At 39.3% G+C, this 16,539-nt stretch overlaps 1 protein-coding gene across 2 annotated transcripts in view; it reads left to right on the forward strand.

Moving 5' to 3' along the window:
• Positions 1–245: 245 nt before the first annotated feature.
• Positions 246–16,539, forward strand: part of PRPS2 (phosphoribosyl pyrophosphate synthetase 2) — a 36,430-nt gene continuing 20,136 nt past the window's right edge. Inside the window, exons 1-3 of one of the 2 annotated variants that reach the window (XM_081947666.1) lie at positions 246–457; positions 11,251–11,434; positions 14,177–14,191. In XM_081947666.1, the coding sequence (XP_081803792.1) occupies positions 336–457; positions 11,251–11,434; positions 14,177–14,191 (321 nt within the window). In that variant the 5' untranslated portion in view covers positions 246–335. The remainder of the gene's footprint in view (positions 458–11,250; positions 11,435–14,176; positions 14,192–16,539) is intronic. The other variant, XM_081947667.1, reaches the window with a different exon arrangement.

Consider the following 16,539-nt stretch of genomic DNA (forward strand, 5'->3'; position numbering starts at 1 on the left):
TGGGACGAGCACATTATGGACATTATATTTTTCTATCTCCAGGCCTCATTCCCGCCACGCGACCTTTCTTTCCCCCTTCGAGTCCCGCCTTTCTACAACGTCACCAGGGGCTGGCCCCGCCCACTCCGTCCCTTTGCCTCGGCGGCTCCGAAGAGCGATGGGGGCGGGCAGAGGGGAGGGAGGCCTTCTGGCGCGCTTTCCGCGAGGGAGGGGGCGGGGCCGCGGTTATTTGGTCGGCCTGTGGCGCGCGGCCGCTCTCTCTTCTCTCCCTCGCGTGGCTTCGTTCCCCCTCTTCTTCCCCGGTTCTGGCTCGTTTCGGCCTTCTGTGCCCAGCCATGCCCAACATCGTGCTCTTCAGCGGGAGCTCCCACCAGGACTTATCCCAGCGCGTGGCTGATCGCCTGGGGCTGGACCTGGGGAAGGTGGTGACGAAGAAGTTCAGCAACCAGGAGACCAGGTGAGCCTAAGGGCGGCGGGTCGGCCCTCCTCTCTCTCCCTCGGATGTTATCCCCGCGGTTCTCAGTGCCCCCCCCCCTCCCGATGAGGGTTGCTCCTTTGCACTCAGGATGGTGGAAGTTGGGGCGGCAGATGAAAAGGGCGGGTGTGAACCCCATAAGTGAATTGTGCAGCCAAGGATTTCTGGAAGTGCGCAGCCTCCTCCAGTCGCGTGTAAAAGTCTCGCCCAGTTTCTGCGTGGATGGGTCTGGATGGAGGACAAGACTACTATGTCACTCATGAGCCTTCTGATTTCGCGGGGAGGGGACGAAGACTGCTGAATAAACAATCGGGGAGAACTTTATAAAATGAATCTTGCATGCGTCCAGAAGAAGCTCTGCTCCGGATGAGTTTGCTGGCATTAAAAAAAAAAGTTCCTACTAGAAGCCGCTTTAATCCCTTTCCTTCCTGTATATACTAGTGTGTTTAGTCTGGAAGCTGCTACCTACCTTATACATCAACAGATTTGCTTAGCCACAAATTGTAGCCTCGGTACCTTATCTGGGATATTATCTCATTTTCAGTACTTTTGGACAACAGTCCTTTTGTATTTCTGGTATGTTTTTTTAGGTGTATGATCATTTTGATACATAAAATATCTGGGTTTCAAATCCAAGTGAATTATGGGCAAATTAGTTCTGAGTTTAAAAATACTCCACTTATTGCCATAAACTCAAAATACTTGGAAATAAGATTCCCAAGATGTAGGTACTTTTCAGGCTGTGTTTTGGTCACAAGTGGTAACTAGCAACTAACCAAAACTTTTGAGACTAATGCTCCCCCTCTACTCACTTAGCTTTACATATACTTTATTACTAGCTTTAAACTGTTTTTCTCTTCCTGGTGACAGACTTGTTCATTAAAAGAACTGAATAATGTTTTTAAAAACTCTGTTGATTTCATGATTACCTAACTTTCTTGCTGCTTCTCAGCAAATGTTGTTTTCCAGTGATCATGTGACTAGGAAAAAAAATTAGGCAAGTCATCGAGCAAAATTACAAATAATGTGAAAGTTTTTTCTTCTGAACTAATTTCACTTGGAAATATTCCACTTATGAGATTAAGAGAACATGCATTGAACAGTATTTAAAAATAGTTTAAATTTCACGAGATTTGTTATAGAGTGTTTCTAAGTACACTGTAGTTCTTTATTTTTAAATATATGTGCTTAACATTTCCTCCTTGAACTGCCCTAAATTGACTCGGAACAGGGTTACTTTTATTTACTCCAGATCCTAGTATGTCTCCTCCTGTGATCTAGCTGTGACCTCAGAAATGCTCTGGATATTCATTAATAACTGCATAGCCATAGGCAAAGCTTATTACATATGTTCCTCCACAGTAAACATAAAACAATCAAGAACAGTGGTTCTTCTGAATAGCATGTTGTTGTGAAAGCAAGTAACAGAATAATATAAAGCTATTTAAGTAAATTAACATTATTAAATAGGCTTAATTTCTAAATTTAATCTATCTATCTTTCTATATATATAATATATATTATATATATATACACACACACACACCTGTGTGTGTGAGTGTGTGTTTATAGTATTATCAGTCACATTGTGTTATCAGTCATATATAAGTCAAGAATTCACTTCATTTTATTATTTATTGTTCCTTTAAGTCCTTTTGATTAACAAAAGCACTTACTCTGTATTATATTGTTCCATAGTCATGGAGTAACAGAATTGAAAAAAAAACCGTGAAAGTCAAGTAGTCTAATGTCCTATTCAGTACAGGATCTACCAGGAATGTTGAACAAACAACCATCAGACTTAGTTGAAGAACTCTAGAAAAGAATTCACCACTTCAAGGGCTCAGTCTGTTCCAAAGACTGGCATTGTACAGTCACAAAGCTGCTCTTATATCTAGCATGAACATAATTCCTTACAGTTTTAATTTATATTCTGCAACAAGATAAGCCTATTCCTTCTGTGTCATATCTTAGGATACTTAAATGTTATCATTATATTTTGAGACTTGAAAGAACAGGTTAGAGATAGATCATGAAGAAAATCTATATGATCACTAGGAGTTGAAAATGACTGTTGCAAATAGCCAGTTATATTTCCCTGTAGTCTCTCTTATAAGCTAGGGATACCCATTACTATTGTTATAAAGGAATATGTGGACACAGAATATTTCATGGAAAATATTCTAAGAACAGAATTGGATTTGGTATCCATTCTTCAGGTAATTCTTGGAGAGCTGAAGTACCATAAAACCCCAAGGTTTGTCAATTCACTTTTAGTCCTTGCTTGCGAATTCCTTTTTATCTTTTCCAATATTGGCACTTTAATTTTTCTGCCTCCATGTGAGCATTTTACGTAAAATGATTCTCTATTTTTGAATGAATGTCTATTCTTTTTAGTTTCATTGCAAATTCACTAATGTTATGCTACATTAGTCTATACTTGATCTATTTAATTGTGCATTTTTCATCTATGCCTAATTTGAATGCAACTTTGACAGATCTCAAAAAACTAAGTAGAATTTGATCTAGTTAGTACGGTATTTGAGTTGGAGAATAACTGGGGCAGCGGAGCAAATCAGAAAGTTCCCTTCCCCTAAAAAATACCCAACACCGTTGTGGAAGAAGATAATGACAAATCAACTCTTGTAATATTATCAAGAAAATTCTCATGATGCTGATTTGTCTTTTTATCTTCATTTTCCCCCCAATGTGTCTTGTAAATAAAATTGTTTTAAGAGAGTACAGTTGGATTCTGCATTCAACTTCTTAAGAAAGTATGAAATCATATTTTATCATTAGAGTAATTCTGTGAGATAGCCAATAATCTTCACAGTAGGAAATGGAAATTGCTATCTGGAGCTGATTTCCTATATTCAACCTCACTTCACCATCTTTGAGTTAATCTCAGTTATTAAGTAATAGGAAATGAAGTGATACTGATAGTTTACTAATGTTTTTGTCCTTTTGTTACTATCTGTCATTAGATTTTTATCCCACATTTATTGCTGTTTATAAGTAACACTGTGAGGTGAAACTGGGCTGAGAGAGGGTAATTGGCCCAAACTCACCATATGTCACTGTGTGTATGTGCACACACACTTGGGAAATTGATGTCAGTCTTTACTACCGTGGTTCCCCAAAATTACGATATGTCCTGATAATAAGGCCCTGCCATATTTTTCCTGTGGGCAAAAATATACGCCCTCCCCCAATAATAAGCCCCCTGGACAACCCCCCCTCCAGCTAGAGCGCCACTCACCAACCTAGCGATATCCCAAAGGGGCAAAGCCACAGGAGTCATGGGAGGGGTGGCTAAGGCTCACATTGCTTGACGCCTTTGGGATACAACTAGGTTGGTGGGTGGCGCTGTGCCCAGTGGAGCGGGGGGTTGCCAGGCAGCTGCTATCATGAGCAGCCACCCGGCAACCCCCCTTTCCAGCTGGGCAGAGCGCCCCACACCGACCCAGTAATATCTCAAAGGTGCTAAGCCATGTGGCACTCTGCCCGGCTGGAAAGAGAGGTTGCTCAAGCACTTGTTCTGCCTCCAGCTCGCGTGGCTCCCAGCCTAAACATGCCCAGCTCTCCCTGCAGGGCTGGGCTAGGCGCCGCCGCCACCACAGTGGCCCCACTGCCGCCGCAGCCCTGCTACCGCCATTGCTGCCATGCTCTGAGTATAATTGGTTTCCAAACTCCGGAGATCCGCTGCTGAGTCTTCCGGCAATGGCCGCTCTGGGACTACGCTCTATGGTTGTGGGCTGGCTGCGGGAAGACTCTCTGTCCCACCAAAGTCTTCCAACAGCCAGCCCACAACCATAGAGCATAGTCCCAGAGCGGCCACTGCCGGAAGACTCGGCAGCAGATCTCCAGAGTTTGGAAACCGGTTATGCTCGGAGCATGGTGGTGGCGACAGGGCAGCAGCAGCGGGGCCACGGCGATGCCCTGACCCGGCCCTGCAGGGAGAGCTGGGGATGTTGAGGCTGGGAGCCATGCGAGCTGGAGGCAGAACAAGTGCTCGCGCAACCTCTCTTTCCAGCCGGGCAGAGTTCCACATGGCTTAGCGCCTTTGGGATATTACTGGATCGGTGAGTGGCGCTCTGCCCAGCTGGAAAGGGGTAGCCGGGTGGCTGCTCATGAGCGTGGTCACCTCATGGCAGCTTTGTTGCACTGCTGCGACAGTGCAACACAGCCGTTTGCCCCTGAGGCTGTGCCCGGCTCTTTGGGCGCCCGCTCTCAAGAGAGCAGCCACCCGGCAACCTCAAACCAATAAGGCCCCTCCCCGATAATAAGGCTCAAGCAAAATTTGGGGGGCAAAAGAAAATAAGACCCAGTCTTATTTTTGGGGAAACACAGTACTATCTGGAGTTAATGGCACATGCTGCAATACATATGCACTGTTTCATATTTGTGCTGTGCTCTGCATTTAATATTCTCTGTATACTTAAAAATGCCTACACTTTCTAGTGTAGTTATTTGGATAGAAATACATCTTAGCTGTGGATAGAAAACATTTGTAAATTGATGTTTTGTTTTGCTGATGGGGAAATATTGTTAGGCCAGCTCAAGTTGTATTTCTAGCCTAGCCTTCTCTAAACTGGTTCCCTCTAAACATGTGAAAACTGTAGCTTCCCTAATTGTCATATAACATGGCTGATAGTTGGCCAGATTGACTCAAGTCAATTCTATGATCTGTAGAACCTTCATGTTTGGAAGGCATCCAGTCTAGGGAAGATCTTGCTGACTGCATTTGTTCTGTTCTTATTAGAATGTTATTACACTAGTGGCTGCTTTGCACTTGTGCATTATTAGAAGTGAACAATTAACCAATTGGCTTAGTATTAAAATACTACTAATCCTCTTCCTGAATTTCAGGCTATTTCCACACAACTCCAAGGAAAATGTCTGTGTACATTGATAAGGCTTGCCCTGACGGTCAACAAACTTTTGTTCTTTTGGACCAGTTTAGGGAACGAATTCCAGAATCAACATTTGGTCAGCATGTTCAATCTCTTTTACCAGTCTTCTCCAAAATTATTGTTCCTTGTTACTCGTTAGCTGTGTCTCTTTTGAGGTGTGAAAACTGGTAATATTACCTGACTAGAAATTGCCATATGGTTAAATTAAAGTGCAGTAGCTACCGTATTTTTCAGAGTATAAGACACACCTTTTTCTCTCAGAAAAGAGGGTGAAAATCTGGGTACGTCTTATACAATACAGCATTTTTTGCCTCCTGAAACTCCACCCCTTCACCAAAATGGCTGTGCATAGCTTTTAGGAGGCTTCCAGAGTGCTGCTGGGGAGGGCAAAAATGAGCGAAAAACAGGCCGTTTTTTTATTGTTTTCACCCCAGGAGCATTCTATAAGCCTCCTAAAGGCTATGCATGCCCTCTTTTTTTTTTTTTTTGGACAAAAAATGGGCTGTTTTTGGAAAGCCTGCAGAGTACAAAAACGTTTTTTTTAAATTTGCCTCTACAAAATCTTGATGCGTCTTATACTCCAAAAAATACAGTAATTTCTAGTCAGGCAAGATTTCATTCCTGTGCACTAAGGTGAAAGCCGTCTAGATGATATGGAGATCAGCTTCCCTCAGACTTAGCCATCATGGCTAATGTTCAGAAAGTATTCCTGAATAAGAGCTAGAGCAGGGATGGCGAACCTATGGCACGCGTACCATAGGTGGCACGCAGAGCCATTTGTCAGGGCACATGAGGCGTTGCCCTGTCAGCTGGCACGCTGGCCAGCTGACTTCAGCCTTTTTTTGAGGCCATTTTTCACCCTCCCCAGGCTCCAGAGGCTTTATAGGAGCCTGCGGAGGGTGAATACAGCATCCCCTGCCCCCCCCAAGCCCTCCAGAGGCTTTAGGAGCTTCCCTGAAGCCTCTGGAACGCAAAAAGTGGCCCTATGGGCAAACCAGATATTCGGCAATGTACTTCCGGTTTGCTCATATGGCCGGTTTTAGTTCTCCGGAGCCTTCAGGGGCCTTCCGGAGGCTTCCCTGAAGGCTCTGGAGGACAAAAAATGGTCATACAGACAAACCGGAAGTGACTCTTGTTTGCTTGTAGGATCGTTTTTTTGCCCTCCAGAGCCTCCAGGGAAGCCTCTGGAAGACCCCTGAAGGCTCCGGAGGGCCAAAACTGACCCTTCGAGCAAGTCCTGGTCCTGAAGTTCCGGTTTGCCCATAGGGCCAGTTTTTTGCACTCTAGAGGCTTCAGGGAAGCTCCTGAAGCCTCTGGAGGGCCTCCGGGGAGGGGGGGAGAGGCTGTTTTCACCCTCCCCAGGCTCCTATAAAGCCTCTGGAGCCCGTGGAGGGTGAAAAAAGCATGCAAAAAATGAGGGGAAGTGTTGGTCATGTGCACATGCGCACTGGGATCACGCATTGCATTATGGGTGTGGCATGCCCACACGCAAACCCCCCTGCACTCCCCCCCTTTTCTGGCACGTGAGCCAAAAAAGGTTCGCCATCACTGAGCTAGAGGGTCTTTGGTTCTCCATTTCTGCTGTGTACAAGCATTATAACTCCTCTTGAAGTTAGTGAAATTTTTCAAAGTGGTTTTGCATAGAACTACAATATTAGTCTTTTATGCTGCTCAGCCTTAATTAGCTTTATGTTTTGAGATTGTAAAATATTCTCATTTTTAATTGTATTTTACATTTGATAATATAGCTATATTCTCCCTTTCCAATGATTTATCTCTGCATGCAATCAGACACTGGATGGAGATCCTTTGCCATTTGAACTCACTGAATGAGTTCATTCAGTCTGTAAAGCAGACAGAAATTTCTGCTTTCTTTCTTACTTCTTTCCCTAAAAAAAGGAAACCTTAACAATGTAGTTAGCTCTTTTCACCCCCATGCATGCCACAGGCAGGGAAAATGAGACAGCCTTATAAATGGGTGGGAAAGGATTATTAATATTGTACATCCCTTGTGACCTATTCATATAACATAGTTCACTGGAGGGATGTGAGATAGTATAGGGCTAACTCTACTACAGTACTTAAGTTGATTGGCTGGGAGAACTAGTCTTGGGGGTGGGGAGTTGTTGTTTGTTTAAATGTAACACACAACTCCATGATCTATTTACACATAGGCAATGTATTTTAATTTGGATCCTCAATTGTATTTATTCCTCTGGGAATTTCCCAGAAAGATGAGATACAAACATCAACAATTAATAACTCATCCTTTTCTTTTGTGATACCTGAATTAAGAGTTCATATGGCAGTATTGCCAAACAGGTACCCTGACAAATGTTCTTAAAACACCATACTAGCTTACAATGTTTCATTTACAATGCTTTCCAAAACAACTGTCTGTAATTTAACATTGCTCCTGAACATAATACAGATTCAGGTAATAATATAACTAGAATTTAAGTGTTTTTATATTATAGGTAATCTGAACTCCTTTCAAGATAATTGAAGGCCTAGGTTTGAGTTAAGACTATTCTGTCACACTTTCTTGCTCCTAAGAAAAGACATGGAAGCTTTAAAAAGTTGAAGATAAGCACTATGTTTGAGACTCCCGCATGCACCAAAGCATATATGTGATAAGCCACCCAGGTTGTCTCCAGTAGCGAGATGCATATGCATATAACAACTAAATAATAAATGAAGCATTTTTTAACTTTCAATTTGAAAATTGAACATTAAATGTAAAATCTACCTACCCAATTCAAAGAAGGGGTGATTCCATTCAGCCCTACTTTTCCATCCCACTCTACCCACAGTTTAATTAGTGTGTTTGTCATTTTGGGAATGGCTTGTAGATGTTATCCCAACAGGGCTAAGCACAAATCATCTTTGCACAAAATAGTTGCATTGACTTGAATTCAGTGAAATGGATTGGGATATGAACTATACCTGTAATGGATGCATTGTGTTGCTTTGACAGTAGAATGACATACAGCTAGTCCTTATTTAACAGCTGATAATTATAAATGGTTACACTGTGCACCCTAGCTTCCTATTTGCATGCCTTGCAGATCAGCTCTATGATTTGCGTCGTGTTCTGCGATTACATGGCTGTAATTTGTGATGTATTTTTGTTGGTTTCCAGCATTTGTTGCTGATTTCCAGCATAAAATGGGCATTCAAGTGAATAGGCTCGCTTAACAACCACAATGAAAAAGACTGGAAAATTACTTTGGGTCATATGAGTACCTCGACTTATGATCACTAAGACTTACAAGCATAATTCTGGGCTCAATTATGGTTCTAAGTTGAAGACTACCTGTAGTTAAAATAGGGAACTGAATAGGCTTGTTTCACCAAAGGAAAGTTAGCAAGGTAATTATATTCTGAATTGTGAGGGCCAGCCATGGATTTTTCACAACATGGCTACTGTTGTGGGATTGACTATAAATGGTTTCCATTATTGACATGGCCAGTCACAAAATGACCATTGGCCAGAAGGCAAACTGATTAGATTGCCTCTATTCTCCAGAACGTCCAGAATGTTCTGTATTGTTCTTTATCTTTTATTTCTTGACTGTAGGGAAGTAAAGAACATTCACCATTTCTCTTTTATAAAAGTATTTACAGACTGCTTTATAGTAAAAAAAAATTGGGCAATTCAAATCTTTGACTTCAACCCTATGGCTTAGTTAGTATTTTATCATTAATATTATTTTTGTTTATTTAAAAATGTTAAAAACTTTAATAAAAATGTGGAACATCTTTCAAAAGGATATAGTTGTGTGATATGATGTATTGATCATTGTATCAGTTTTAGTCTGTTATAATTTTACACTGTTTGCCTTTTCAAAATTGTATTAACTATCTCTACCATGGCAAAGTAGAAAGGCACTATGATTAAATTATTATTGTTCCCCCCAAAATAGCAATTTTCAATTACAGAATCAAATCATGCGTTTATACACCATTTTCATCTCATTTCCTAACTACTGATTTGGCATGCTTTAATAGAGAATTTGAACAGAAAGATCTGAATTACCAAATTTAATAAATTGCATAAAACAAACAGATTTTGTGTTGACAAAAAAAAATCTTACTTAATGCCCTTTCATCTATATCGTCATTTCTGAAGATTGCTTAAACTGGATGGGGGGGTTGAAGAGGAGAGGAGGAGGATTGGTTAATTAGTAATTTTGTCCTTGATACATGTGGAATAAAGTGATTTTTGTAACAGTCTGATGCAAATGTTAGGCTCTTATAACTTCAGATAGACAACATGACCTGTGGAAACAGGAATGATCTTCCCGGTTGATGTTTTGTTGGTTTTTCTTTAGGAAGGTGAAAATGACAATTACCTGCTGTGGCTGAAGCAGCCACAACTTTGCTAGAGTTCAATCCCATGGGGTAATGTCCTGGATTTTGGACACTTTACAGAAATTAGGCCATTTGATGTATACTGATTAAAAAAATTGCTGCCCTATGATGCACTATTCCACCCAACTGAAGGTTACAAACAAGCAAACAGACACAAAGAGTTTCAGTAGTATATAGATAAAAAAGAAGGAATGTCTTTAAAACGTCCATATTCACTCAATTTTGGATGTCTCGTGTATTGTACGTTGTGCCAATTTATTACATTTTAAGGCTACTTTGTACATTGTAAAATAGTATAGCAATTGGAAAGTTGAATTAGGGGTAGGAAGTTCAAGTTAATATACAATTATATTCCTCTATCTTGAAGTGATTTAGTCTGTAAAACAATTTTAGGTTCCTTTCTGAGTTGCATTTTTCCCCTAAGCAGACAGCCAAATGCCAAGTAAAGTATTGTCCCATGTGCATTTCAGATATAGTGCTGAGTTTTCAGGTGGCTAAATGCAAGTGTGTACTTGGCTGCAGGCATAAAAATGTATTTCCATTCTTACTGATGGGCTGGATTGAAACTACTCCATTGCTCTTGCTTCTTTCCTAGATTCAGTTCTGTTGTTTTTTGTGCAGTGGAAGCTTCAAAAATGTTTTGAACTGCTGCTTCCATTATTTGCTATGGATATTAGTTATTTAAAAAAATGAATTCTACAACAAAAATACTGACACCTCAAAAATCTTTTCTCCCTCATTTTTTTAAAAGAGGTGCAGAAGTTCAGGCTGAATGCTATTGATTGCCCAATCTACAGAACCGGATGACTTTGCATTTACTCTCAGGGTGTTGGCTTGAGAGAAGACTCATATTAGGATGTAAATGAGATATCTAGCTTTCCTGCAGCTGTTTTTAAAAAGTTCATTTTAAAATTATCTCCTTAAGGAACTGTAGAACAAACCTTTCATTATTTTTTTGAATATTGTTATTGCTATTGATACCCTCCCAAAAATGTCCCCAGAGGTCTGTATGGTTCTCACCCTGATTTTATTCAGAAAGTTGTTGAAAAATCTGACTTATTTTCCCTAGACCTTGGGGTATAAGATAGATGCTGAGACCTTGTAGGACTTTTCAGTTATTGTCTTTTTTTTTCCTGGATGGTCTATGACCCAAGTTCTTTTATTGTTTCCTAGTTTGAAAGTTGTAAGCCAGATATAGTCTTGTGGGCTTGGGTAGCCTCTAAACTGCATGAAGAATAAATGAATCCCGTGATGAAGCTAAGCATGTAAATAAATATATGAATGGAAATAAATCCATAAAAGAATGGGGTCTTCATCTGAAAAGGAATGCAAACAGACTCAGCACGTAACCACTCCCAGCTTACTTTTATCTATTTCTGAAGAGGACTGATTTGGAAAGAAGTCAATTATGAATGCAAAATGTTAATGGTCTGTAAGATTAGAGTGCTCAGTTGTCATTGCTTCACAACGCATATTTTAATCTTTTAGTGTGGAGATTGGTGAAAGTGTTAGAGGAGAAGATGTGTACATTGTCCAAAGTGGTTGTGGAGAAATAAATGATAACTTGATGGAGCTTCTCATCATGATCAATGCTTGCAAGATTGCATCATCTTCCCGCGTGACAGCAGTAATTCCATGTTTTCCTTACGCCAGGCAAGATAAGAAAGATAAGGTAAGTGAGGGGTGAGAATTCTCTTTTAACCAAATTTATTAAGATTCTGAAGCTAATGCCCTGAAACAGAGAATTTATTTACAGACAAACCATTTGTTTACATAACTGATTTGTTTAGTACAATATTTTGTGAAGTGCACAGCTTCACATTCCTCAGCTCTTGCCCCCTCAAGAGTTTTGGAAGGGAGGAAAGGGATCACAAAATGATAACTATAATGATATATGAAAAAAAAACAAAGTTTTTTAGGATTACAAGAGTGCTGTTTGTTATTATATTATTTAAAATGGAAAAAAGAGAGCATTTTTATAAAACAATTATTTTTCTTACCAGGTTTCCCCGAAAATACTACAGGGTCTTATTTTCTTTTTATTTACAAAATATGGCATTGGGCTTATTATCAGGGAGGGCTTATTGTTTTGGGGTTGCTGGGCAGCTGCTCCTTTGCGAGTGGGCTCCTGAAGAGCCGGGCACAGCCTCAGGGGCGAAGCAGCCATGAGGTAACCATGCTCACGAGCAGCCGCCTGGCAAATCCCCTCTCCAGCTAGGCAGAGTGCCATTCACTGACCTAGGGGATATCACTAAGGCGCCAAGCCACATGGCGCTCTGCCCGCCCCTAGCTCTCGCGGCTTGGCAGCTCTCCCAGGGCGCTGCCGTCACACCATGCTCCGAGCATAACTCTAAAACTCGGATGCCGAGTCTTCCAGCATTGGCTGCTCTAGGAGTGCTCTCTATGATGGGCCGGCTGCCGGACAGAGAGTCTTCCAGCAGCCGGCGATGCTCTGGGAGAGCTGCGCAAGGGCTTGGTGAGGCTGGGAGCAGAACAAGCACTCGCGCAACCCCCCTCTCCAGCCGGGCAGAGCTCCATGCACTGACCCAGGGGGTACGTGACTTGGTGCCTTAGTGATACCCCCATAGGTCAGTGAATGGCGCTCTGCCCGGCTGGAGAGGGGATTTGCCGGGTGGCTGCTTGTGAGCATGGTCACCTCATGGCTGCTTCGCCCCTGAGGCTGTGACCGGCTCTTCAGGAGCCCACTCGCAAGGGAGCAGCCGCCCGGCAACTCCCCCCTCCGGCCAGGCAGAACACCACTCCCCAACCTAGCGGTATCCTGAAGTGGCAAGCAACGTTTCCCTCCCGGCTCCCGTGGCTTGGCGCCTTCAGGATACGCTAGGTCGGTGAGCGGTGCTCTGCCTGGCCAGAGAGAGATTGTCCAGGGGGTTTATTTTTGGGGGTGGGCTTATATTTTTGCCCACTCGAAAAATGTAGCAAGGCGTTAGTTTCGGGACAGGTTGTATTTTTGGGGAAACACGGTATATCTGATTGGCTAAGTATAATTATATATTTTCTTTTTCCATGGTAGGGAAGGAGATTAAACTGGTATATGGAGTTACAAAAGAATTAGGCTGTATTATTTTAAAGTGCTCGGAAACATAAACAATAGTGAAAAAGAATTCTGTTCTAAAACCTTAATCTAAAACAATTATTAAAAGTTTGCAATGGTAATGGCAAGCTGGGCAGGTGTTGTAACGGAAGCAATTTTTAAAAATCAAGTTTTAGAATATTAATAGCAAAATTATTTCGATCCAGATTTTAACGTAGAATATTATATTCCTCTGTTCAAAGCAAATTATGTTGTGTCTAGTGTTGCTTTCAAAGAAGAAAAATATGCTATCTTATAGAAATCTTTCCATGCTATGTTTAATTATTTCATTTAATTCTGTTAATTCTGCTGCTGGCCATACCTTAATAATCTGCTTCTGATTATACTGTATATTTTCTTGGGTTTCAGTGTTTGGCTACCACAATTTTTGCAACTGTGAGCATAACAGTCGAAAACCTATGCTTAGATAATCAAGGGATATACTCTTGGAAGTCAATGAAATAGTCATTTTCATTTTTTACCCAAATGTTTTGTTCAGTAAAGAAAATCTACCATTTATGTGAACAATAATCTCCAGTAGTTACCCCATTAGAAGTTGTCCTTAATAGTCACCATGTTGTATAATGTCTCCTGGCAGTTTTCTTTCCCTTCAGTTATGCTTATATACTTCATAGTTATCTTTAGTTATTTTATTTATTAAATTTGTATATCTCCCAGCAACCCTGAACAATTCACAAATAAACACACATTCTAAAAAAATACAATTAGAAACAAGCATAAATAATAAAAGATTGCAAAGTTAATAGTAACCCACAGAAATGGGGAAAAAAGGACAATCCCATTCACTCCAAGAGGCTTCATTTGCCCTTCTAAAGGCTTGGGAGGAGAGTTTCAATGCCCTTATTCCATTGAAAGGCTAATATTAAACAATTGTGATTTTTTCCTAAATGGATTTTTAAATTGTTTCTTTCAAAGATGCCTTGTATTTGTTACAATATATATTTTTATTCTCTTCGAATACTATATATAGGTTCTGTATGTGGACACATTATCTTAAAAGTCTCATTTCTGACTTACCATACATTGTTTCATAAATGAAAATATTGAAACTAGACATTTCAAATGTGATTTACCTGTTTAATTCTTCCAATCATATGCAACATCCATCTTCAAATGCATGAATAAATCTGTTTCTTAATGAACCCTATAATATTTTATTTACAATACTACATCTTTGTAAATGAGAAAAGTCAGTTGGGATTTTGATAAATTTGACTGAAATGGTTTTTAAATTTATCCTGTTCTTGCATATGAGGATTTGCACATTTCATTAATTTACTTTTATTGTGTTTTCCTATATAGGACCAAGGTAGATGGGTAAGTGGTACCTTGCAGCTATCTTAACTCTAAAATATACCATGGATTATTACAGTCTCGGCATACCCATTTTTATCTCAACTGCTGGAGTCTCATTGCATAATATTTAAATATCACTGGAGCAAGTTTTATCCTTAGGCTCTGTAAAAGCAAGAGACTGGGACTTTTGCCATTATAAATAAGTTAGCAATTTTTTTGTTAGTGTGACAAAGTTCATACTGAAATCAATACAAACTTTTTCCAAAGTAAATACGTTAACTGAAACAATATCTTAAATTCTTGCCAGACCAAGAAAGCTTTAAATCTGCCTATTTGTTCAAATCTTGTGTCTTTGTACATGAGCTGTATAAGCAAAGTGTGCTTCTATATTATTGCAGAAGTAGCAAAAGTTGACATCTTTGCACATTATGAGTATTACAAGAGAGAAAATTTATCAGTTGGTTGCATAGGCATGAGAAGCAAGATCATGTCATTTAATTTCATAGCATTCTAGAAAAGTGTAAGTCAAAAAGTGTGGTAGACAAATTCACCTGCCTGAGCGCAACTGTTGGGTAAGGTTCAGCAGCTTTTCTGAATCTATGTCATCATAAAAAGTTGTATGTCTGTAACATATCAGATTTTTGATAATGACTTCATTGCTTGTTCTTCAGATATTTATTACTAGAAATACCTAGAAAAAATAAAAAATGTACATAGGGAAAAATACATGTTTGTGTATTATCAAAACTAGATCTGAATTCTTGAAAGTTCAAAGTACCGTATGATGAAAGTGAAGGAAACTTCTTTCAGGGAGTTTGTTCCAAAATGTAAACAAGTGGATGAAGAATTTGAAGTTGCCTTTTTGGTTTAGAATGACTCTGTTTGAGACATTAACAGTCCTGTTATTTGTTTGATATAGGACCATCAGGACTGTAGATTTAGAAAGTTGAAAGAAATCAATGGCAAATCAGTGTTATTCCTGCAAAAAATGTACATAGATGTGGCTACTGGTATCTTTGATTTTTTTTAAAATAAAATTTTCATTTTCAGACAGACACACAACACATATAACATGAAATCCTCTTCAACTACACACAGTGTGTCGATTGGTTACAAAATCTTTCTGTGTCCTTTCCATAGTTATCACTTGAATTTTATCAAAATTCACATATTGACAATCAAGATATCTTTGTATACATTGTTATTATGTTTCCTCCTATTCTAAGTCATTCTGTTTGTTTGTTTGTTTATTTGGATTTATATGCCGCCCTTCTCTAAAAGGACTCAGCGCGGCGTACAACATTAAAAAAACACACATCCCAAAAGTTAAAAAAAAATTAAATACATATCCAAAAAAACAAACCGAATTCTGTCATTTTAGCATTGATAACATTCTCTAATAATTTTCAATTCCATGTTTTTTCCCATTATTAGTATCATCAATCTAATTAATTTACATATATACAAATTGTTATAATTATTAAACATCCATTAAGCCTAGCTATTATTACATCCTTTCAACATAAGGCATATTAAATTTAAAGTAAATTTATATTATGACATTTTATTACATCATCCTGAAATCATTCAATGATATTACATCTTTATATTCTATTCTATATAAAATCGTTTATCTTTTATAAAAAGGCTTTTCAACATCATCTCCATAATCCTCACTTACAGTATTGTATAAAATTTCATATTATCAATCTAGTATATATAAATGTTTTGTTATCATTATTAATCATTTATTTGACTATAGCTATTATTACGTTGTACATAGCACTCAAAATTTAACTACATTTAACTAAAATTTATTGTGACACTTCATTTCATCATCCTGTATTCTTCCAGAGATAGTGTATTCTTGCCATTTGTATAGTCTGTATTCAAAGTGTGTTCTTGATAAGTCTTATGTGGACTTTTCTTAAGAACTTGTTCATTGCATGTCTTATAAGAATTCGAAACCCTCTATCTGCTCTTTTTATCAGCTTAACTTTTGTTATCATTAGTGCTTCAGCCGAGATTACTCTCATTATTTCTGCCAAATTTTCTCTCCTTTCTTCATCTATTTTCTAACATCTGAACTAAAGTTCCGGTTCATTCATTTCTCCTTTCTGTATTTCACACTTGTCATTTCCCTCCACTCAGTTTGCTGTCAGTGTCAACAATTTTCTTATCACTTTCATATGTCTGTTATTTTTTCAGCTCTGTCCTCAAACTTCATCACTGTCCCCGTACTTTCTGTATTTTGATCTATAATTTCAAGTCTCTTTTCAATTCTCTCTGTAATTATTAAAACTTTTTGAATTTCTAAAAACATTCTTTGCAAAGTTAGTGCATTTTCTTCTTCACGTTGTGCCATTTTC

The sequence above is a fragment of the Natrix helvetica genome (genome assembly GCF_964273705.1).
Source record: "Natrix helvetica genome assembly, chromosome: 3".
In the NCBI taxonomy this organism is placed as follows: Eukaryota; Metazoa; Chordata; class Lepidosauria; order Squamata; family Natricidae; genus Natrix; species Natrix helvetica.